General features: G+C 36.0%; 1 protein-coding gene across 1 annotated transcript in view; it reads left to right on the forward strand.

The window, feature by feature from the left end:
• Positions 1-25,784, forward strand: part of LOC106052312 (cyclic nucleotide-gated cation channel beta-1-like) — a 205,236-nt gene that overhangs the window by 24,026 nt on the left and 155,426 nt on the right. Inside the window, exon 2 of the mRNA XM_056034769.1 lies at positions 1,516-1,609. Coding sequence (XP_055890744.1) covers positions 1,556-1,609 — 54 coding nt within the window. The 5' untranslated portion in view covers positions 1,516-1,555. The remainder of the gene's footprint in view (positions 1-1,515; positions 1,610-25,784) is intronic.

Below are 25,784 nucleotides of genomic sequence, written 5' to 3' on the forward strand. Positions count from 1 at the left end.
GATGATGTCAATGAAAGGCTACAGAATCTGTACCCTTTTTTTTTATCCATGACAACGTAACCTCAACCATTTGAATAAATTGATCCAGTTTTGTGATGTTTTAGAGTCTTAGGCATTTATTTATAAGCTCTAGATCTAGGTGAAACCAGAGTACTGAACAATGGAGTAACAAAATGTGCGTGAGCGTGTAAAAGTGCATTGCCTTCAGAGATTTAAATAAATCTAGTAAACTTATTCAAGCTGGTTAACAGCTTACGTTTAATTAAAGAAAAACATAGGAGATTAATTAAGTAAGTAAGTAAATTAATTTCTAGTAAAACATTTAAAATTCAGTACTTTGTCTTTGTTCATGTATGTTCAATGCGATGATTTTATTGAGAACATTTATACTTAGTTTGATGCCCCTAAACCACGTGATGCTCCGTGCGGCCCGCATCACTCGCACATGGCTAGCTACGCCACTGCAAATATGTTAACAAATAAAAATAATTTTTGGTGTATTTTCTGTATTGCTTATACATATATATATATATATATATATATATATATATATATATATATATATATATATATATATATATATATATATATATATGTATATGTATATGTATATGTAAAATGTACAAGAAATGTTCAAACAAATAAAAATACTATTAAATTTTACAAATTATGAGACAGTAGCTTCTTCAGTTAAAAGAAAACATATATGTTTTATACTTTAGATTGCATAATGGAATTATTTTCTTTGGAAAAAAAAAGATTTTTTTTTTATCTTTATTTTTTTTATTCTTTTTTATAATAATAATAAGGCTTGTCTTCGAGTTCGAAGATTATTGAGGAATGCAGTATTTCCAGTGGCTACGCAGCCCAAGCTGTGACCTACATATTTTGCCAAATCCATGACAAGCATAACCATTGTCCGCCAGTGGTCGATTCAGATTTTCTTTTCGCCGAATTGAGCTCACAAACCATAACTCTAACCATAACTCTAACTCTAACCTTAACTCTAACCCTAGGCTGGCTTATTTCTCTTTCAACATAAGAAAACCTTGAGTTAATGTCGAAATCTCATTATCTGTGCTATTTAAGAATGATTACATCATTAGGAAACTGTTGTCTTCCCTTCTCAAGCAAGACATACAACTTTATGAAAAGATTCTCATCGCGCGTAACCGAAAAAAAAAAGCCAACAAAAAAACTTTAATAACCTCGTAACTTACACAAACCCGTTACTCGCATGTAACAGTTACTTCTACATCAACTGTTGCTTCAACAACATTGTTACTTACTTGTTTACTCCTGACTTAAACAACCTTGTTACTTTATCAAAGAAATTACTTAAACAACTTTGTTATGATTCACGTTTTTATTTTCAAGACTTCCCTTTGGAAAATAAATCTTTGCTTTTAATTTAATCGAGAATTTTAAAAAATTGTAACTGTTTATTTTTTAAATTAAGTGATGTAATTTGATTTGGTCGAAACTAGTTGAGACCTATTTTACATTTGTCCTCAGATTTCATCATGTCAGTTTGACCAAGCAAACGATCAGGAGAATGAAGACGCCACCGCAAACCCAATCTCCCAGGACTGTTACACCTAGAATACAGGTAGGATTTGAGTTTGAGTCTTTTTTTTTTTTACTCTTAGATCATTCATTTGGAGCATCTGAAAAATTGGAATATCTTTGAAATTGAACGAGAGAGAGAGACAGACAGACAGACACACAGACAGAGAATAAGAGAGAGAGAGAGGGAGAGACAAAATGACCTCGTCTGCTCCTCTTTCTCTCTCTTTTTTCTCTTTCTCTCTCTCTCTCTCTTTCTCTCTCTCTCTCTTTCTCTCTCTCTTTCTCTCTCTCTTAACTTTTCTTTTTCTCACTCTTATTTCTTTTCTGCCTCTGTCTTTAATAAGCCTGGCCTTTCCAGCATGTTTTTTTTCATTTTTTTTTTCATATCCAATATCCCTCCCTCTCAATTTAATTCTCTCTCTGCCTTTCTAGCCCTCTAATTCCCCTCACTCTCTAGCTGGTTTTTTTTTCCTTTCTACTCGCCTCCCTTACTCTCTCTGCTTTCTTCTCTCTATCTTTGCCCACCTCATTCTCTTGTCTCTCAGTCTGTCTCTCTACTTATCTGCCCACTTCTCTCTGACATCATCTCAATTTCTCTTTGTGTCTATCTATCCGCTTCCCTCTCTCTCTTTCTCTCCTTGTATCTATCATAGGCAATAATTCTTTGAAGCTTGAGTATGAGTTCTATCAATCATTCTTTTCCAGCTTTGTGCATGTGTGTTGTGTGTTTGTGTGTGTGTATGTATGTTGCTAAGTGTGTCTTTGTCTGGTTATTTCCTCCTTTTTTTCACACTATACTCCGCCACATTGCTCTCCCTTTAAATACGCTTTGTTCTTCTATCTATCTAGTTTTAAAGGCTTGAGTTCTCAAACTATTGCGGCGCGGTGACTGAGCGGTAAAGTGCTTGACTTCTGTATCGGAATCTTTAGGCGCCTCTGAGTCCACTGAGTCTAATGGGTCCCTGACATTAGTTGGGGAAAAGTAAAGGCAGTGGTGCTGGTAGGCTACAAAGTGATGGCCTTGACATCATCTGCCCTAGAGATCAGAAGGTCTAAACAGGGAACTTATTGTACGGGCTGCAATGAGGAATGATGAAATGGAATCTACGCCTCTGTCTGAAGTACACTTTTACTGAACTGTAAAACTATATCAGTTGTACAAACACACGAGAGATTACATAACATCGCTAATATCACGTTGTGTTCTCAGACCGTATTTAAACACCAGACAAGAAAGAGTGATACTTAGTTACGTCTGGTCTTGGTTGGACATTTAGTTGATGCATCGCTAGGATCACTATTTCGGTATCTGTCTGTGATCGACTTGGGTCTTCTTTCCGTTCACTAACATGACACTGACCGTTGGTCAATACATCAGAGCGATAGGCTACAGGACTGGGGGGGGGGGGTGTCTGTGAACTGTATTAGAGTTTCTGTACTCTATCAACTTAAAAAAAAAACAAGAAAAAGAAAAAAGAACGACTAATTTTCAGAATGCCAGAAAATGAGTTTTTATTTAAAGAGAGAAACTAAAGGGTACAACAAGGTGGGGAGGGGGAGTGTCATGATGATAAAAATAACTGACCAGCGTCTAAAGATAGTAACGACCAGTTACTTCAAGGGAGGTAATAGACTAACAAAGTTAACGTGTCAGCCCGGGGGCTACTTTCGGTTATTGCATGGTCGTTACAGGGACAAGAGTGCAAGAACGAAATGTGGGCGGCTGTTGCGGCTAGAGCGTGCTACTTAGTCTGAGACAAGCATTGAGATGTGAGCAAACATGGGGTGGAGTTTATGTTTTTTAATTCACTTCTCATTGTTCATGTAATTACTATAATTTATAATGAGGCAGAGTACAATTCATATTATGGCATATATAATACAGAGCTGTGCCGCCTGTCTAGATTCACGTAACTAAAATCGGCATTGAGAATCTGATTTCATCATCACCCTAGAGCGCTCTAAATATTATGTTATTGCTGCAACTTAGACAACAGCGAGCTCAAAGAACCCCAACGAAAGGAGTAGATAAAAATCACTAGTTTAATGATAGAACAACAGTAGTACGATAACAAAATATCCAACTAGAGTACTCAGTAATAACAGCCTTCTTTCTAGATCTAATTATCGGCCATCTTTGACTTTCTCTATCTTTTAGCGTATCTCTGTCCTGTGTCTCATGGAGTACAATCTCGCACCTAATGACAGTGCGCAATGTAGGGTCATATCATTATCTTTCTGATAGTGAACTCTTTTGTTTCAACAATTAAAACTTGACATACTTAGTGATTCAAAGTATCTTCATAGAGGAAACCAAAAGTATTGATCTATATTTAAACATCTATAGCTATTTAGCTTCTGATGTAGTTTTGCAGAATTTGCTCTAAAATTTCATTCTGTCAAACTTAATGATCAGATAGAAACGAATTCAATGCTAGCAATAAATGAGTAGGATGTAAGAACTAGAAGGAGCCAGACAGAAAGAGATCAAAGCCTCTCACATTGTTCACTTGCTACTCTGACGTTGTTTCTCAGTTGTTAATTTCCTTTTCCTCAACTTGAGTCACACATGTCCTGTCCTCCTCTCACTCACTCTCTCTTTCCCTCTCTCGCTCTCTCTCTCTCTCTCTCACACACACACACTCTCTCCCCCCTCTCTCTCTCTCACACACTCTCTCTCTCTCTCATTCTCTCTCTCGCTCTCTCTCTCTCACTCTCTTTCTTTCACTCTCTCTCTCGCTCTCTTCCCCTCTCTCACTCTCTCTCGCTCTCTCTCTCTCTCTCTCAATCTCTCTCTTTCACTCTCTCTCACTCTCTTCCCCTCTCTCCCTCTCACTCTCTCTCTCTCTCTCACTCTCTCTCACTCTCTCCCCCCTCTCTCTCTCCCTCTCTCTCCCTCTCGTACTCTACTAACCCCTTGACCACCCCTAGCAACTCTATGAGTCTGTTGCTTAAAATGATTTAAATTGAACTCTCTGGGCTACTGTCTACACGTTTCCTTATCCCATAGTGTCTTAGGGAGTGATGAAAATACATTTTAATAAAATGTCAGGCTTTAAAATTTAGAAGTAAGTAAAAACATTTTTCTAAAGTTATTTCAAGAAAATATTAAAAACAAGCAAACTATAAGAAAATTACATTTTAAAAAAGATTATACAAAGGGGAAAAACGCACAATTATTGCTATACATATTAATACTTTAAGATTTATCGTCCTTTTCATAAATAGACCAAGTTAATTAATTTCCACCTAGTAAATTTACTGATTGCTTAATTTATAGATTGATTCATTCATTGTCTTCGACTATAAATAATTGTGCAAAGTTTCAACTTGATCCGAGAATGGGAAGTGGGAGAAATGACGTGTAAAAAACTTTGTACCAGACAGACAGACGAAGGAGTGAGTTGATATAAAGCTTTTAAACAAAAATAAGAAGAGAAGAAACATACCCGCTACCAAAGAGTAGAAAAGTAGATAATAAATACATTCATTTCTGTCGACTCACTTTATTTCATGATTTTCTCTTATAGTTTACATTGGTCACGTAACATAAAGCAGCTGTTGCACTAAGTTTATTTTTAGATTGTATTCCTGCAGCGCACGGCCATTTAGAAAAAAAAAATAGTAAATGCTTTTATTGGTTGAATATTTGAAATTCAGCGGGCGAGAGAGCTGATTGGTTGTTTCCGAATGCAGAAAGACGTAGATGGTCAAAGTATTTAAAGGACGGAAAGATTTAGCTGTGAGCTGGACAGACGACAGTAAATTTGTTTCAACTCAATTGTATTGTACAGTGTGTATATTATTCAAGGGATTCCTTGTTCCAGACTAAAAGTTTTGTATTTATTGTTGAAGGGTCTCAGTCTAGAGTTCATAGTTTAGGCCTACATTTGTATCTCCGCATCACAATGTTGTTTGAATGCGATTTAAATATTTTTACCAATTGTTTTTGTTTAGCGCAATTTCAAGCTTCAAGTTTTCTCACTACGCTATGCTCCTATCACTTGATCACTACGCTATGCTCCTATCACTTGATCACTACGCTATGCTCCTATCACTTTCTCACTACGCTATGCTCCTATCACTTTCTCACTACGCTATGCTCCTATCACTTGCCTGGGCCAGTTGGGAAAGGGGGGGGGGAGGGAGAAGGAATCAGTGTTTTAATGTTACCGTGATTGCTTAAAAAATATTACAATTTGATTTCGAACTCATTAAACGTATGCTACCACATCTGTCAAGTACAAACTCTTTCCCTTGTTCCACATCAAACAAAAGAATCAATTACCTAGAGTAAATTAAATAATTGTTTAGTTGTTTTTTTCTTGATTCTTGTTTTGTCAGGCATAAAAAATAATTGTGCAAAATTTCAACTTGATCTGAGAGTGGGTGTGAGAGTGGGTGTGAGAGTGGGTGTGAGAGTGGGTGTGAGAGTGGGTGTGAGAGTGGGTGTGAGAGAAATAACGTGTACACATTTTTCACCAAACAGACAGAATGAATTGATATAAGATTTATAAAAAAAAAAAAAAAAAACGCCCATACTCTTTTGTATTTGGACAAAGTAAAAATCTGTGATGTACAAATTGTTTGTTGTTTAGGTGTAAATGTAAATAATATGTAACTTTATATCTAGCCTGGAACAGAGGCGACGTATTTAACAGCCGGGGTTATATTCTATGCCACAACGTATACGTCCGCCTCTAGTGTAAAATGAATTTGGCGTTTTTACTACCCAAGGAAATTGCGGGCGTCTCGATTACTAGAACCGGACCTCGAAACCAAACATCTTCCGGCCAATGAGTCTGGGCACTGAAGGCATTAAGTGGACAGGAAATAGATGGCCGTCATGTTTTATATCCGCGGGTCAGCGCTGGGGGAAAAAGAAACGAGAGGGTATCGAGGGCGCTGGATACGCCAGGACAAAACTAGATTCTATCTGGCACCCTTGGTCTCATTCTCTCAATTGAACTCGGTATTATGTTCTGTCTGTATGACCTGGTGATATAGATATATATTAATGGGACTTTACACTGTCATATTTTTATAACCAAAATATGAATTAGTGATCTTTGAATACAAGTGAACAATTTCAGTAACCTGGCTAGTAAAGCTTCGTTGTTTTAATCTAATATCCCAATCCTTAGACTTACAGATCCTTTAGGATAAAAAAAAAATATATTTTATATTTCTTTTCAAGATAAAACTAATCAAAATGGATTTTTTTTTTCTGAGAAATGTTGCCGAAATAATGTCTTTTTTATTTACCTTTTATCCGTTTTAGCCGTCTGTTGGACTTCTGTTGGACTTCCGTCTATCTACTTAACTATTCAAACTATTAACACTAGTCCTACCACAGCAGCCATTCAAATCATTCTATTTCTCGGACAACACTAAGGTCAGGGCGGACAGGGCGGACAGGTGCAGTACATGTTCAGCCAGTACATTTTTCAAATTTAAAATTTTTTTTAGGATAGTTTGCCCCACTACTTGAGCCTCGATGTCACATGACACACTTCACATCTGTCATTAAAAGACATCTCAGACTGGCTCAACCCGAGTACGTAGATCTTATACAAACACACAAACTCAACCAAAGGATCAATACAGATTTAACTCTGTGTACTCACTCTCTGAGACCTCCCCCTCTCTCCCACCCGATTCTGATGTCATCCGAAAAAGGCCCTGTATAAAAAGCAATTAAGAAGCTGTATTTAATAACAAAGCCATCATTGTTTCCTTGTCGATGCATGTTCTTCCAATTATTTGACAAGGGCTTCAACAATGGCCGAACAATACTTGGACAATCACATGACACGAACATCACGCAGAGCAAACTCAAAACACAAAACACAAGACGACACGAAACGAATGAAATTTGCATTTGTGTCTGTTACTGACCTATAGAAATCATCTTGATAAAATCTTTGAAGTTGATGCTGCTAAAAGATTATATGATCATTCAAATAAAAGAATGGCATTCAGTGTATATAGTTACCACAACATTCGGATTGATATTTTAAATTTTCAGTGGCTTGCATATAAAGTAGTGATGATCAACCTGAGTTGTAATCTGAAAGTTTTAATTACTATAGTGTCTTTTTGTCCCCATCTCTGAACGGACAATGTAGTGGTTTTCGAAAAAACTGTGTGAGAATTTAAGAATACTTTCTGTATTTATGAAGTGGCTTTTGTCCAATTAAATTGTTCTTTGATACACATCTAGATAGTATCATGTTTTATCAGGTCCAGTCACCTTTAAGTTTTCGTCAATGCTCTCTTCGTGGCATCTTCAAAAGTTAGTTTAGTTGAATCTTAAAATTTGGCTTAGGAGACTCTTTTCTTACTGTAAAATCTGTCTTTATATCATTAAGTTTTGTATAAAACAGTAAAAGTAGTTGTCTACCAGTTAAACGTCGTAAACTCACGAGGTAGAAAAAACGACATATGACGGTTCCATTAAATTTAGAAAATGTAATCACCTATTTATGACTTTGAAATCAGTCATGGAGTTAACAAGAGATATGAATAGAGAAGGATGTGTTAAAACAGCCAGGGCTGCTTGAGTGTTACTTGACACCTTTAATATACACTCAATACGTAGATCTAATTGAACAGACCTCTCTTCACCATCCAACTGTTTCACATCTTCAAGCTCAGTTTTTTAGGACTTTTCACAACCCCAAATAAAATTTTAGAAATTATTTTTTCTAATCACATCTTTTCGATCAATTCATTTGCTTAATAATTACTTAATATACACGGGATTTTAGATTAATGTTGACATTGTATGTACCTACCCCCTCTTCCCCCAATCACTACTTCCGGATCCGCCCTTAATCTCCACTCTTTTTTTTTGCACTCCAAGAAAATGAGTCCATTGTGCCTGCACACATACACAGTATATGCAAATGAGCTTGATGCGCAGCGCCCCGAACTTTACGGTCGTAAATCTTTGTTGTTCCCCGTCGTTATGGTAACCCGAACACCGCCCCCCCCCCAGTTCAGTTCCCTTTATTACATCGAGCAGTAATAGAATGGGACATAACACTTCCGTTATCACTGCCAGAGAAGACATTCTGGGAAGGTTTCTGACGATCTATAGCAGTGGAGTCAGCGGACTTAATATTGCTAAGAGCCAGTTTGAAATAGCTAGGGAGACAAAACGGCAGTAGTAAAACTTTGCTCGATTTGAGCAATTATAGTCCGGCTACTGACAATTCATATGCTATCTCTCTTGAAGTAATCACTTCGATCATAAATTGTAGAATGCCGTCACCAATTACGGGTACTTCCTACAAGCCAGATGATTAGTGCTGGGACAATGGGTTTTGTTGCTGGAGAGGCCAAAATCGCTTAGCTACGGGTGGGCTTTTACGTTGACATTGCTTTAAGTCTGTAAAACTATTGTTATTATTATGTTGAGTGACAGAGGGGAAGAATGTTTGCTGGCCAATTCAGACCTTTCCCAGGTCAAACCTCTTCAAATTAGAATAGGTTTCTTATAGCCGTAAACCTCTACCGTCATTTAAATAGTCAAGGGAGTGAACAACAATATTATATGAATGGGATTAAGGAGAACTAACAATCATATTAAATCATTCTTATTACTGAGTATCAGTATTATAGCTTTTGAATATGGCCGCACCCATGAGAATGTAAGACAAAATCTCTTTATTATTTTAGCCTAAAGTAGGTAATGATTCCTTACTTCCAAATGTAATATTATTAATTCTTTTAACAGGGATGACTGCCCTTTTGCAAAGTATAATAAAGACTAAACATAAGACTTTGTTCTACCATACTTTAGCTCCTTCAGTCAATATATATCTTGACCTTACCTACTATCTAGCAGGTGTATTCTGTCAGGTCTGGTTCATTGACTGACAGTTCTCCTAGGAGGCAAAACCTATTTAAGTTTGGGCATAAATTTGTCAAAGAAATTAGGCACCCATCACTCTCGTCTATAATTACCTGTTGCCTTTGTTGAGTATCTGTGACAACGAACTGAAAGAAGCAATAATTACATTTAAAATTATTCTGTTGAGAAGAATGATTTCTTTTTTTTGGGTTATTTAACATGTCTCAGCAGTCAGTTGACCAGTTAACATTACAGTAAGAATATATTTATATTCTCCAAGATCCCATTCCACGAGTTCTCAATTTCTTCTCGTGTTTTCGTGCCCGATGTAAAACAAAAGGGAAAAAAAATATTCTATGCTGTGAGAGAATCTTGTTTCCAATTAACCTGCTGTTATTGATGTCAAGATTACCGTGGCGAGTATCGATCCTTAAAACACGCGAGTAAATCAAGACTCGATCTCGTATGTCCAACATTTAGTCAATCGATTAATGACTCGACCAGGAAACACAGGCATGTCAAACATGCGGCTCGCGGACTACATGCGTCATGATTTAGCCGGCACACTACATGCGTCATGATTTAGCCGGCACACAGGAATCTATCATAAATTTATAATGGGAGAATGTGTAGCGCTCGCAAAAGTTAGATTAAAGTCTTACTTTACTTTAGTTTAATACAAAGTAGTGTTTCAGCTACGAAATATTGAATGCCCGGTCGTGTGGTATGTGCCCTGTACTGTCGTTGGAAAATCTCGAACCCTGCACATCGCCATCCCCTCCCCTCGTCCTGTAGGAGTTTTGGACTAAGCTGTACTGATCTTCAAATTTGGAGGAACATTCTAAACATTTAAAACCAACATCTGATACATAAACTAGAAAGTAAGGAGTATGTCCTAAATAAAACCGTTTTATCAAGTTTGATAAAACTTGGCATAAATGTTCCTTACATCATGGCCGAGACCGTAGTGTATGTCAAATGTCCCTCCCTCACATAAAGGCCCTAAAAATAGACAAAGAATAATTAATTTTATCTCTGTTAAAAAGCGAAACATTTTAACAAATCGGGTAAACCCGTATTCACAGTATTTTATATTTCATATAAATATGTCGGCTGAACGGGTAAACCCATTATTACACTCTAGTTTTATTGTAGTGGCAACATTCTCCAACATTCCATGCATTAGATCAGCAATACCCAAACTAAGGCCCGCTGGCCACGGGTCATATGCGGCTAGTGTAGCAATAAATATAAACTCACAGAAATAAACCCCCTGTTCTAGTGCATGTGTAGTTGTTATTTCGGTAACACAAAGTGCATTTCAAATCTTATTAAAGAAAAAGGTTGTACAAGTATTGGTACATATAATATGCATAATTCGTTTGAAAAATACATAAGGGCATGATTTCGGAATCTCACAAGAAGTTGTTGAAGCCTGGTTAAAGCTACGAACAAAATATTTCACATTTTTGAAATTTCAATATTTTGTACAATACCTCAATTCAACACAAACCTTCATGGAACCTTCTGGGTTGAACCTGGACACAGATCCAGAAAACGGCTCTATCGAGTTGTCTAGAATTGATGGATATCGTTGGGAAAGAAGTTTTACTAGTTCGTTGGCGACACTGGGTTTTATTCGTTATAAAAGGCCTGAACACTGACCTGCAACGTCACAACCTGTGGACAGTGGAGATCAATAGCTCGTTGCCACGTCGTACAGACCTGTGACGTGGCAACGAGCTATTAGTCTAAACAATGTACATGTCTTGGTTTGACAGTTATCGTTTTTCATAGTGTAAACAAGAAATAAATTTACATTTGGCGTGAGAACTAAAACATATTTCTCTTGAGCAGGCAATACGTCGTCAGGTATTTTCGCATTTATTCAAGAGTTGAATACATGAATGTTCAGGAAAATTTTGAGCCTCGATTTCTAAATCTAGATCTAAAGGCCTAACATTGGAATATTACTAAGTCAAGTAGATCCATAAATTCTCTTAACCAGGATTCTTTCTCGGGGGGGGGGGGGAATAGTGCAAGGTAAAAATGTTCCTTTTTTTTTTTTAGACTAAGTTGATATAAAATAAGACTTGCAGAAATGGTTTATTTCTTTGCGGATTATCTATTTCCTGTCTAGTGGCGTCCCTAGGGTAGGACAGGGATGAAAGTAGTTTCGGGTGACGCAGCTTAGGGGCACGGGTATCAAAACACTTCATACAAAATCCACCTCCTGTCGCTGCAGATTGTTAGCTTATTGACTTCGTTTAAATTATAAGTTTTGTTTTACTTACTGGTGACTGTGATCTTATCCATATCTATGAAAGGCGTACACTATTTGTAAGATGAGGAAAAGGGCGGAGATATGTTTTGATGCCCCGGGAGCCTTGCTTCCTCTGTACGCCTCTGCTCGTGAGTTACTAGTAAGTAGGTAGTACATACAGTACAAGACTTTGAGTTTTGTTTTGAAAATGTTGACTATGCCTGAAAACAAAGTAAGAGATGAGGATTACTATTATAGTTTTAAGATTCAATCTACATTCTTTAAGTTCAAGAAATTTTTTAATTAATAAAAACCCACAATGGTCGTTAAAAAAAATATAAAAAATATTTTTTTTTAGTTTTAAAAACACATATCGTACAAAATATTTATATTTCAAAGATTTTTGCATGGGACACCAATATTCTAGTTGTGTTTATGATTTCATCATTTTGAAACATTTTGGGCCCAACATCTCTTCCAATTGTTTAGGTCTAGATTTAAATCGAGTTCAGGGTGAGCTCTCACGTTTAGCGTGGCGTGAATCAAATGCTTTAAAAAAAAAATCAAAGGAAAACCATTTTTATGTTATTGATTTTCAACACTAGTAAAATAGTATACATTTAGTTCTATTCATCCGCCTCTATAAAAAAAAATGTTATATTGTTATTTAAGCGATGTCTTTCAAAGAACATTTTAAAAAATTCAATTCCGAATACACGTTTAAAAAAAAAATTAAAGGTCCCCTTTCAGACCTTGTGGTCTATAGCGCAGATGATCTAAAGCTCATCACTAGGATTCGAACCTGGGACCCCCGGTTTGGAAGCCAAGCGCTTCACCACTCATCAACCGCGACTCCAAAAAAAAATAAAAAAAATACGCGTTTAATTAACACTTAATTATTTTCCAGTCTATGTATAGGTCAGTGATTCAGCCAACATGCAGATGCTTATTGAAACATTCAATATAGAATTATGGATCTATTGCGTTTTTTAAATATCTGTCTTTTTCGTCTCAAAAGAAAGATATTTATTATGTCTGGAATCGTTTGATGTTACGCACAGAAGTAAAAAAGTAGGTTAGAATCCTTTGTTTTCTGTAAACTGTCCAAAACACAGACCTATTTATAGAATGGACAAGGATTTTGTTACAACTATGTCGACCTAGTGCCAATAAAAAATGACCCAGCTTTTCACGTCTGAACTTAAGTGAGGTTAGTATCTACACACAGAGAAAACAAAAAGCGGTTAGAATAAAAAAAAACTGACTCTACAAAAGTTGAGTCTGTGACTAAGTCTGTGACTAAGTCTGTGACTAAGGAATATGTAGATGAACACTTCAAAAGAAACAAAGAAAAAGGTCTTGTGTAAGTGCCCTCTGCGTCCAGCTTGGCATCTTGTATGCCATTAATGTCCTCCTATTGACTCTTGAGGACCAGAGCCCGGGAACGCCATGCTACTCACACTTGTCTCTCTGTTACTGCTCACGCTTAGCCCTGACTAAGTACGCCACAGCACGTGCGCTGTTAGATTTAGTTTGGTTCTCGCAAGATTTTATTTTTTGAGACTAGTCTTCTGTCAAGTCACGTGTTCTTAAAGTTCACTTTTGATATTTAAATTTTAAATATATCCTGAGCTTGATATTTTGCTTAAACCTGGGTCCAAAAAAATGTATTATATGTTGTTTTTTTTTCAAATAAAGAATATTTCCCATTAGAAATTAATTGTATCGATTTCATGTCCTTTTATTTATTACATTTATTTATTAGTATTTTAAGATAGAAATATATAAAGGCATAATTGGCAACACGTCACAGCTTGACCCCCATTTCACCTCTTTCTACCACACACTCAAAGCGGATAAATAAAAATCCAGCGTGACATTATCGATAAGAACATAATGTATCAAATCAAACCCAGGGCTGTGAATTTAAAAATATTTCGCATCCATAATGTCTGACTATGATACCTTCAGTCTAACACAAACACACAGGTTACTTCTCTTTAATTTGTATTTTGCAGCAATCAGGTGAAGAACAATGTATCATACAACAGTGAAGGAAGTGGATCTAATAAGTCTATTAAATTTTTCTGACTAACAATTCAAAACTTTGCATAAGATTCACGAGAATTCGGTAGATGCAAAAGAACATTTTGTTGAGAATTGCACTTTACGTGGTCAATGCGTGATCCTTAAAAAATAATTAATTTCATGTCATAAGAATCCTAAGATTCTTCTATTGTTTCCAATCAAATAGTACGCGAAATGATAAAATAAGCTTCATGACTTACTCGGTATCCAGATTTAACAGCTTTATAAAAATAAGCATGACATCTATGGTATCCAGTTATAGCAGCTCAGTAAAAATAAGCATGACATCTACGGTATCCAGTTATAGCAGCTCAGTAAAAATAAGCATGACATCTACGGTATCCAGTTATAGCAGCTCAGTAAAAATAAGCATGACATCTACGGTATCCAGTTATAGCAGCTCAGTAAAAATAAGCATGACATCTACGGTATCCAGTTATAGCAGCTCAGTAAAAATAAGCATGACATCTACGGTATCCAGTTATAGCAGCTCAGTAAAGATAAACATGACATCTACGGTATCCAGTTATAGCAGCTCAGTAAAAATAAGCATGACATCTACGGTATCCAGTTATAGCAGCTCAGTAAAAATAAGCATGACATCTACGGTATCCAGTTATAGCAGCTCAGTAAAAATAAGCATGACATCTACGGTATCCAGTTATAGCAGCTCAGTAAAAATAAGCATGACATCTACGGTATCCAGTTATAGCAGCTCAGTAAAAATAAGCATGACATCTACGGTATCCAGTTATAGCAGCTCAGTAAAAATAAGCATGACATCTAAGGTATCCAGTTATAGCAGCTCAGTAAAAATAAGCAACTTTTTCTTATGCTGGGCACCGCTACAAACAATGATTAATTGACCATTTGTAACAGGCATAAAAATGACAATCAACTATCTCTGCTTCTAAATTTCTAATTATAAATTTCTGAACAATATTTGCACATTATAGAGCAGCTTTTTTATTTAAGTTTCTTATTTTAAAAAATATTAAATCAGAGAAAATCAAAGCAATTTTATAATTCTTTTTTTCTATTGTCTTCTAAAAAATTTACAAAGTTCAAAGAGTTTGTTTGATGGCAACTTCAAACTAAAATAAAAGAATCAAAAGATCAATGGCTGATCCATCAAAGCTTCATTCAAATATTTCTTTGTTTTTTTTGCTTTTGGAAATCCTGGCATCATTTCCGGATTTTAAGCATGTCCATTTTGTTTGTGTCGTTTTGGATTCATCGGTGTCCTATCCAAGTATCCATAGACTAAAGGGGGACTGAAGTCTCATTGAATTTCCTTAACAAATGATTTGTTTCAGTTCTAACATAGAAGATATTGCAAAGTGTGGAGACATAAAAAAAAAACTTGCCCAGGGGAAGATTTAAAAAAAAATTGTCTACACAATAATCCACTTTTTGTTTATTAATAGGATTTTGTTTTTTACAAAGCTTATATCTGTCTGTCTGTTTGTCCGTGTGGTAAACATTTTGTACACGTTATTTCTCCGACACCCAAACTCGGATCAATTCGAAATTTTGCACTATTATTTCTTTTACCTAACAACACAAGAACATATAAAAAAATTTACAAATTAGCTAATTACCTATTGGTAATTAATTATTTTGTTTGGTATCTCGAACAAAGGGAAAGAAATAGTAATTGACTGACGTGGTGGTATAAGCTCAATTAGTCCCCTTTATTTATAGATCGCCGCTTTAAAGTAAGTTTAAAATAACAATAGATTCTATTTTTATATTCACCTCACTAGCAGAGTGGTTAGTATGTCGGCTTGAGGAGGCATGAGCCAAAAGTTCGAATTCAGGTCATCTCCCCCCCCCCCCCCACACCATTTAAAAAAAAATCTTTTAAAAAGTGATTAAAGTAAAACTCACCCCCCCCCCCAATCCGTTTTTTCCCAACTGGTCCAGATAAGTGATATGCTTATAGCGTATTGAGAAATCTAAAAGCATGAAATAGAGTTTAAAAAAACAGACAAATATTTCTAATCGCACAGATTTATTGTTGTTGGTCTAGAAATCTAGATGTATCACAAACTTAATGACATGACTGATCCAAAGTATATATGTAAAAATGCATTCACACCATACATGCTACTGAAAAATAATTTTCAATAGTCTTAAAAGATGAATCAATTTTTTTTTAATTTTTTTTTTCAAAATAAAAAAATACAACTTATAAAAATAAAGGACTCGCTATTAAGATATATAGAGGCATTCAGAGCAAACAAGTAGGATATAGAATAATATAAAGTAAAATCATCGATCTTGTGAAATTCTTTCGGAATCTTAAGTGTCATTTTTGGAGTTTGAACCTAATCTATGTTATAATTAAGCTTATAAAAGTCCATTACATGTCCAAATACCGAATAAAAAAAAATTGACCACTAACTTCTGATAGCCACTCAGGCTTCCATTAGTAGCCTTAATAGCCGTCACTTTCAAAACTTTCACGCTAGGTTGAGTGGGTTCATTTGAACTCGCGAGATGTGTTTTTTTTTTCAATGGCTCTTAGAGATAGTTGTCAAGGGAAACAAAGGGGGAAATAACTGAGTTCTGGTAGTGAGATGTCAGAAAGTGGAAGGTTATTAAGGTCATTATTAAGGTCATTTCAGACAACAAAGAGGACGTAGTTATGCACTAATCCTTTTAAAATTCATTTTTTTATTGACTAAGATTTCTTCTTCCCCCCCCCTCCACCCCCACTCTATAAGTCTATTTGTCTATTGAACTATTCATTTATAAAATCTACTTTGTTGTTTAAACAAATCGTAAACTAAAAAAGAATACAAATCAATGTAACATTATGCAAATTATGTTGTTTGTAGTTGATTGAAACAATAATTAAACAAATGAAATATACAAAATACTTTCTGAAAAACTAAGCCTATAAAAGGAGAAAAAAAAACGAGCTCAGTTACTGCTATTTATCTCAATACTGCAAAATTTATTTCCCCTTTTCTATATAAACCATAATTTATTAATTACTGCTAATTAATCGTCTGTTCATTTTTTTTTATTCATTCATGTGTGTCATAGAGAATAAATAATTGTGCGAAGTTTCAACTTGATCCGAGGATGGGATGTGGGATATGCAACGTGCTAAAGAATCACGTGAGACAGACAGACAGACAGACGGAGTGAGTAAATAATAGCTTTGTAGAAGAAAAATGAAATCGAGAGAGATTTCTATGGTGGATATCTATGAAATAGTATTAAATTTTTTGTGACTGGTTTATAGAATTAAAGAAAAGTGACTAAGCTACGCATTTAAAAATTTATTCGCTAATGCGGTGTTTCCCACACATTGATGAAGTTAAAACTTTGCTCAATCATTTGTTTTACCTGACCAATTAAGAATCAATGCAATTAATTAATTGTTGGTCATTTATTACTTTGTTTAGTATCGATTAAGGGAAAGAAAGTGTACTTGACAGATGCAACGGTATAAGCTGAATTAAGCCCCTTTATACTTTTTGTAGAGAATTAGGTCGTCGCTTAAAAGTTTGAAACTAACTACAGATATCTATGAAGCCTTCTGTTTTCATAAGCACTTCGCAGGTAATGTATAGGCTTGAGGAGGCATAAGCCCTTGAGTTCGAATTCTATCCTTACATTTTTTAAAAATTCAAAATACATTTAAATAGCTATTGCGATGCCCTTCACACAGAGGCCCTCTTCCATCCCCATAGAAGCTTTACAATTGGTAAAAATATTTCTTATAGCACAGATTTATTGTTGTTGGTCTAGATCTATTGCAAATTTAATTATAGGACTTTTCAAAACTTTCTTTGTGGAGTCATCTGTTTTTACAAATCTTATATTAACTTACTCAGTCTCTCTGTATTTTTCTCCCCTTTCCCGGATCAAGTTGGACCTTTGTATAATTATTGAATGTCGAAGACGATAGATGAATCAATTAAAAAATTAATCATTAGTTGATGAATTAGTGATAAATAATTAATTTTGTTTTATGTAGAAAAAGAGGAGATACATTTTGCAATATTGAGAATATGGCAGTGATTGTGTGGTTGTTTCTCTTTTATAAGATTTGTTGTTTTTTTAGGTATTTGTTCCCTTGTAATTGTTCTCATTGCCACTTAAACTGTTCCTTCATTTTTTTAACTCACTTTTTTGTCTATTGCCCACTTGAATCGTCAATTTTTTTTTTGTTCGTCCTGATCAGGAAGTCTGATGTTCGGTTTTTTGATAGTGCATAAATGGAAAGTGGTTAAGCGGTTTGCTTCCGAACCTGGAGTCCTTGGTTTCAAATCTTGGTGAAGGTTGGGATTTTGAATTTTGGGATTTTTAGGACGCCCCTGAGTCCACCCAACTCTAATGGGTACCTTACTTAAGTTGGGAAAAATAAAGACGGTTGGTCGTTGTGCTGGCCACATGACACCCTGCTCGTTAACCGTTGGCAAAAGAAACAGATGACCAAAACATCATCTTCCCTAAGATCATAAAGTCTGAAAAAGAAACTTTACTTTTTATAAATGGAACAGGGAATTTGTTATCAAATATGTTGAAGGCTTGTGTGATAGAGACAAGATATGAAGATTGGTTGTGTTGGGGTCAAATGTCTCTGCATTTAGAAAGAGACTGCTAATGTTCAAGGTCTATGTATACATACGTCCGGGATGATAGAGAGTCGATCCAACTTCCATCAATTCACTCTGACCGACCGTCAAGCAAAGTTCCCTAAAAATAAACATTCCAGGCTCAAATCTATAATTATTGGGTTAACTGTTTGAGCACTAACTGCAGGACTAGCTGGCCAACTGGGTGATAAGTTGAACTCAACTCTGTGCCTCGAACTTTTGTTTGGAGAGCATCTACCTCTCCACCCTCCAAGCTTCTTTTGCTTCCCCCCCCCCCCTCATATTTTTTGTAATATTTATAAGCTGTATTTAAATGCATTGCTACAAAGCTTTTATCAACTCACTCTGTCTGTCTGGTATAAAGCTTTTATCAACTCACTCTGTCTGTCTGGTATAAAGCTTTTATCAACTCACTCTGTCTGTCTGGTATAAAGCTTTTATCAACTCAGTCTGTCTGTCTGGTATAAAGCTTTTATCAACTCACTCTGTCTGTCTGGTATAAAGCTTATATCAACTCACTCTGTCTGTCTGGTATAAAGCTTATATCAACTCACTCTGTCTGTCTGGTATAAAGCTTTTATCAACTCACTCTGTCTGTCTGGTATAAAGCTTATATCAACTCACTCTGTCTGTCTGGTATAAAGCTTATATCAACTCACTCTGTCTGTCTGGTATAAAGCTTATATCAACTCACTCTGTCTGTCTGGTATAAAGCTTATATCAACTCACTCTGTCTGTCTGGTATAAAGCTTTTATCAACTCACTCTGTCTGTCTGGTATAAAACTTATATCAACTCACTCTGTCTGTCTGGTATAAAGCTTATATCAACTCACTCTGTCTGTCTGGTATAAAGCTTTTATCAACTCACTCTGTCTGTCTGGTATAAAGCTTATATCAACTCACTCTGTCTGTCTGGTATAAAGCTTTTATCAACTCACTCTGTCTGTCTGGTATAAAGCTTTTATCAACTCACTCTGTCTGTCTGGTATAAAACTTATATCAACTCACTCTGTCTGTCTGGTAAAAAGTTTGTACACGCTTGTTTTCTCCCACACGCGTTCTCGGATCAATTTGAAACTTTGCACAATTATTTGTTGGCATAGACAAGATTTGAATCAATAAAAAAATTAACTAAGTAGTCAATTAATTACTGTTAATTAATTACTTTGTTTGATACTAACAAGGGAAATTAATACTTTAGTATAAGTTGAACGATTCCCTTTTATGCATTGTATAGAGAAAAGATTGAAACTTACAATAATAATAATAATAATAATCTTTATTATCCGTAAGGAAATTTGTCTTACAATTTGTGCATTACACCAAACAAAAAACATTATAACTATAAGAAACCAAAGTGTACATTCACACTAGACTAACTCATAATTTACATGTGACAAAGTTTATACCAGATTGTTCTTATTTAATGATTTGATTGCCAGGGAAACAAAGGAGTGTGTGTGTCTGTTTGTCTTTGCTATCGGTGTCTTGTATCTCTTCTGTGATGGTAAAATCACAAAATCCTGACACAAAGGGTGATTCTTTATTTCGAGGATCTTGTTAGCTTTTTTATAGATTTTTGTCTCAAACAACTGCCCAAATGGGGTTTGTTTTTTGCCAATGATTTTACCAGCAGCATTTAGGATTCTATAAAGTTTATTTTTATTTTTAATGCTCAGATACTATTTTTATAAACGCTTCCCTGACACAGTGGTCCGTACATACACATGAGCCTTGATGAGGTTGAGGTGGCCTGCGCCTTCGAGTTTGAATTCAAGTTATTCACAAATTTTATTATATATTTTTTTTAAATAAATGTATTTTAAAACCGATCACCCAGATACTCTCTCCCCCCTCCCCCCCACCAACCTTTTTTTTTCCAACTAGTCTAGACAAGTAATAGGATCATAGCGTAATGAGAAAGCTAAAAGCATGAAACTGCTAAACAAAGATTTATATATAAAAATTTACATATATGACTGATCCAAACTGTCTGATATAACTACACTTAATATAAAAGCTTTGTTTTTGAATAAGTATTTTTTTTTATATTTTCTTGTTAATTTTTTTTAATAGGGTTACATTTTAACGATCCCCTAAAAATACCTTTATCCGGAAATTCTAGTATGTGCTGCGATGAAATGAAACGGGCCTCTCTCTTTCTCTCTGCTTCTCTCTCCCCCCCCCCTCTCTCTCTCTCTGGAAGCCCTTTTTGTTCTCTCCCTGCTCATGGTATTGTTCTGTGACCAAGACTTTTGACTTGAATTGGAACGACCCTCTTTTAAAACTCCCCCCCAACACACGCACGCACATATACTTTTAGTCCGTGAATTCTAGTATCACTTTGACTTACTGCCTCTCCCTGCACCCTCTCCCACAGAACAAAAAAAAGTTAGCCTGACATATAATCCCTTATATTCGTGTTCTCAAATCAATATCGAAATATTGTTACTGTTACTTTTCGATCGGACTCCACACACACACCCACACACACAGTCACCCCACACCCCACGCACACACAAACACACACACAAACACCGCACACCCGCTTTTATACTTATCGGTCTTTTTTTTTTATTACAATGACAACCCCTAACATTTTATTATCATCCTCCAATTGATCGAGCCCTTACCACAAACTTACCACACACTTTGAATTCTAGATATAGCACCTTTGGTTAGTTTTCCCTTTTTTTTATGCATCCTTTATCATAAGACAAGAAATGTATGGACCTGTATGGTATTAGACACTGCAAACATTTCTTTAGAGTACGCTAGACCATCAGTTCCAGGTCTAGAGGGAAATAAACCCAACCTTCGAGGACCCAATCGAAGGCCCCTTTCTATTTCCTCACACAATCTCTATTTTGGCAATGTGTCCTCTAAAAAGAAGAAAATATTAATTTTATTAATTGCAATTGTTGATTTGTCCCCTTTTGAATGTAGAGAATGGATAGTGCTACATAGTGCAGCAGTCTTATCTACACACGCTCACGAGCACAAACGTTTGCATTCCTTTCTCTCTCTTTCGAAAAAACAAAAAAAAAAACATCTCTAGATCTTTTTGATGTGATAAGATTAAGTTTTGTTTTTACTTCGACCGTGTCTAAAAGGAAGCGGTTGTAAATGAATGCAAGAGTGGTATGTTAGATACATAGATATAGAGACAGTGGCGTAGCTAGAGTGGGGGAGAATTTGAAAATCACCCGGGCCCCCACTTGAGTGTTTTTTTTACATTAAAAATTAAGTATTACGAAAAATGTAAAAGCCCCCAAAGAGGTCAAGCCCCCTGGGCCCCCCAAACAATGGAAAATTCCTAGCTACGCATATATGTATATATACAAGGTTATAAAATTAGTCACTGTTTAGTTAATCTAATCTTATTGATAAAATGGTGGTTAGTTTCCTGGTACATAAGTTGTCAACAGAATTCCAAGTACGTTGTCATGTCAGCCTTGAGTCCATCTTGTATGTTAAACCCAGCACTCTGTGGTGAAAGTTCAGCCATTAGCTTATTACCATGTCAACTAGCGCTGTCTGGCAGTACCAGCGGACATAAGAAGCTCCCGTTGAATACTGGTCGCTACTGGTCAATTAAGTGGTTCGTATAGCCACTTTGTGGGGGGCCGTACTTACAATGACAATTTGGTTAATATTGTTTTTTTTTTGACGAGTAGAGTGAAGTAGGCGAAGAGGAGAAAGAGAGAGAGAGAGAGAGAGAGAGAGAGAGGTAGCGATGAATGTAGAAGGAGACAGAAACACACAGAGAGTGAGACAAAGACACACAGAGAGTGAGACAGAGACACACAGAGAGTGAGACAGAGACACACAGAGAGTGAGACAGAGACACACAGAGAGTGAGACAGAGACAGCTATGCGATTTAAAAGATAAAAACTCTACATTAGTAGTTTGAAAAACGAGATCAAGCATCTAGTTTGTACATAGCTTCTATCAACTCACTCTGTCTGTATGTCTGTCTGGTAAAACGTTTGTACACGTTATTTCTCTCAGACTCAACTCTCAGATCTAGTTGAAATGTTCACTATTATTTCCTTTACCTGACTAAAAAAATAAAATTGTACCAATTATTTAATTAGCTATTGGTTGTGTTTTGTATCGAACAAGGTCATTTGCTGGCACAGTAGTTAGTGTATTGGTTTGAGGAAGCTTGAGCCCCCCAGTTCCAGTTGAAGTCATACAACTTTTTAAAAAATAAATTTAAAAAGCGATCACGGTAACTTAAATACAGATAAGCGCTTCTCCCCCCCCCCCCCCCCTCCTTTTTTTTCCCAACTGGCTCTGACAAGTGATTGGATCATAGCGCATTGAGAAACCTAAAAGTATGGAATTGCAATAATAAAAGACTATTGGTTCAGATATTTGTAATCGCACAGATTTATTATTGGGATAAATAAGTTCTGAAAGGTCTTACAACTAAATAGTAATATTATATGTCTAGAGAGTCGAAAGAGAGAGAGAGAAAGAGAGACAGAGAGAGAAAATTATTAATTTCTCCAAAGACAATTGTATTGGACTGTTCTTGTGAAATGAACTGATGCTATCAGAAGTCCACGAGTCAGATCATACAGACAAGGAGAAAAAAGAAATGCTTGGACCCAATGTCAGGAGAGATAAATCTGATTCGTATCCTCGGGCAGCAACAATCAATGCTTAACTGCCCCTAACGGGATGTGGAGTCCCTGCCTGGTGTAAAAAGAGAAGTGAAAAATTAAACTTAAAATAAGACTTGAAGTAAATAAGATAATTTGTTCCTTGCAATATGTTTTAGTGAAACGGAAAAAAGGACTTAATTTAGTAGAATGCATTTCCACTTAGACTAATGTACGGACTTTTGACTATGGGAATGGATCATTTTGACCTTGATATTTATGGCAGGCTAAATCTTTACTCATGATTCTCAGGCAGAGAATAGAAGCTCATATTGATGAAATCACAAGGAAAAAAAAACGTTTTGAGAAAATTATTTAGCCCTTTAAAATAAATCTCAAGCCATATATTTTATTGACAATTGGAAGTTTGTTTTGAAAGGAACTAATACAGCTTTACATTCTGTACTGCCGTAAATAAGACCCAGATTAGTGACAACGTGACCTATTGACGATGTAACCAACTGACGGACAAAATGACAATGTGACTGACTGACAACTTGACCGAATGACAATGTAACAAAGTGACAACGTGACCGACTGAAAAATATAACCGACTGGCGACGTGACCGACTGACAACGTGACCAACTAACCCAACTACTTCGAGGGCTATCATCGAACTGAAATGAACTACCTCTTAGAGGTAGCCGCCAATCAGAAGAAGTCACCGCGTGAACCCAGAATCAAGCTGTGAATGTTTTGTGTGGCTATCAGACATGTAACTTGGATAGTGCTAATTCCTCGATTTGACGAAACACCATAAGACTAATTTACTAAAAATATACTTGAAAAGGAAACACGACTTACGATTTTCAAAGGTCTAGTATGACTAAGAAACGACTATATAAACAAAAGATGAGCCCATGTAAACAGTCTGAGAATCTCTGATTTGAAAAATAAAATGGGGGGGGGGGGGGGGAAGAGGGGAGATATTTTTAAACTGATTGATAATTTTCTTTTCATATCGTGGTGTGTCTGTTGGAAAATATATTAATGGCCCAGGGCCAAATCTTTTATTCTTGAGCATTTGGAAATATGAGTAGTTCACTTTTTCCAGTGTATGTGTTTTACTCTCTAGTTATGGTGTTTTCTATACAGGAACGTGATAAAAATAAATAGCTCCTCCCCCCCCCCCTCCAATTCGTTTCGTATGCTGAAAGCTATTGAATTCGTATAGTACGTGTCTAAATATATTTTGATCGCATGACCGACAAGAAATACAAGAAAAAAAAAGAACTTTTCCTACATAATCATTTTTAGCTCACCCCCCCCCCCCCATAATTGACTAGAACAGTGATGCTCAATCTACAGCCTGCGGGCCAGATCCGACCCTAGACAGGGAACTATCTGTCCCCTCTAAAATTCTTGCCACGCTGCATAATAAAGTAAAAGAGGTTCCATCGGACATTTGTGTGTGTGTGAGTGCGTGCGTGCGTGCGTGTGTGTGTGTGTGTGTGATGCTGCCATGTGTTAAAAATGTACATGCCCAAAGTCGTTGGGTCTAGAAACAAAACATTTGTCCAGTTGTGTGTTCAGTGTGTACGATAATGAAGTGACATTGAGTCATCCTAATTTCAACTCAATTATTGTAAAATGTAGTGAGATGTTTGCTAAGGTGTCTACTTACACAGAGACTCAATATATATCTAGTAAGTAGTAAAAGTGAAGTACCTCTCTCTCTTGTGATTTATAGGACAGGCTATGTAAGGGCCTTTAGTAAAGATCATCTGTTTGTATGACCGATCATTAAAGATGCACGACGACCAATCGCCTTTACTTTATCCAACTAATGTCAGGTCACCTATCAGAGTTGTCTGAAAATTCCGAAATTCAAAATTCCAGTCTTCATCGAGATTCGATTATACTTTCCGTATGACGTTACAATCTTCTACTAGTATAACAAGTTCAAATATTAGAATCCAAATAGGTTGCCAAGATGGAAATCAACAAAGTTACGAAGACAGTTTGTGTGGTAACACTTACTCAAAATCGACCCCCGAAAAGGTCCGCTCAGGCAGGTAAAAAGACACGTTTCAATATTTTCAGAAAAAAATATCAGAAACTATGAACTACAAACTACCAACAACAACAAAAACATACAAAAAGAAGAGACGTGTTCGTGTCGAAAGTGTTAGCAATACTGTTGTATTGTTTGACAAACGTCTTGATACCACAGGATACGGAGATTTATTAATGCTTATTTTATTGCTTTGTTAATATTCATATGTATTCAGTGAACTGATGGTTATAGTTATAGCTAAAACCTAGGTGCCTCTTAAAAGAACGAAGGAAGAGATAAGAAACAGGATTAATACAGCAGTTGAACCCCACGATGACCTACTAACCACTGTCAAAAAACGTAAACTCAAACTCTATGGCTACATCTCAAGGTCCTCATGGCTCGTAGAGTATTTCCTTCAGGGAACAGTACCTGGAAGAAGATTAAGAATACATCAAAGAATTGACAGGCCTGTCAGTGATTGAAATTCTATCAAATGCAAATGACAAAGAGGAATGGAGAAAGACGGTTGACAGATCTTGTGTGGTGCACCAATGGTCCAACATATAAAGGGATAGGAAAATGTGAAGCTAGATTAGGACCTGAACTAAATGTTATTATTGAATGCTTATCTAATTGATCTAATTGTTTTGTAAAGGGTAATTGAAAGTGTCAATAAATAAACTAGACAAAACATCTTAGACCGTTTGCATAAATGTAT

This window comes from Biomphalaria glabrata, chromosome 7, assembly GCF_947242115.1.
Source record: "Biomphalaria glabrata chromosome 7, xgBioGlab47.1, whole genome shotgun sequence".
Classification (NCBI taxonomy): Eukaryota; Metazoa; Mollusca; class Gastropoda; family Planorbidae; genus Biomphalaria; species Biomphalaria glabrata.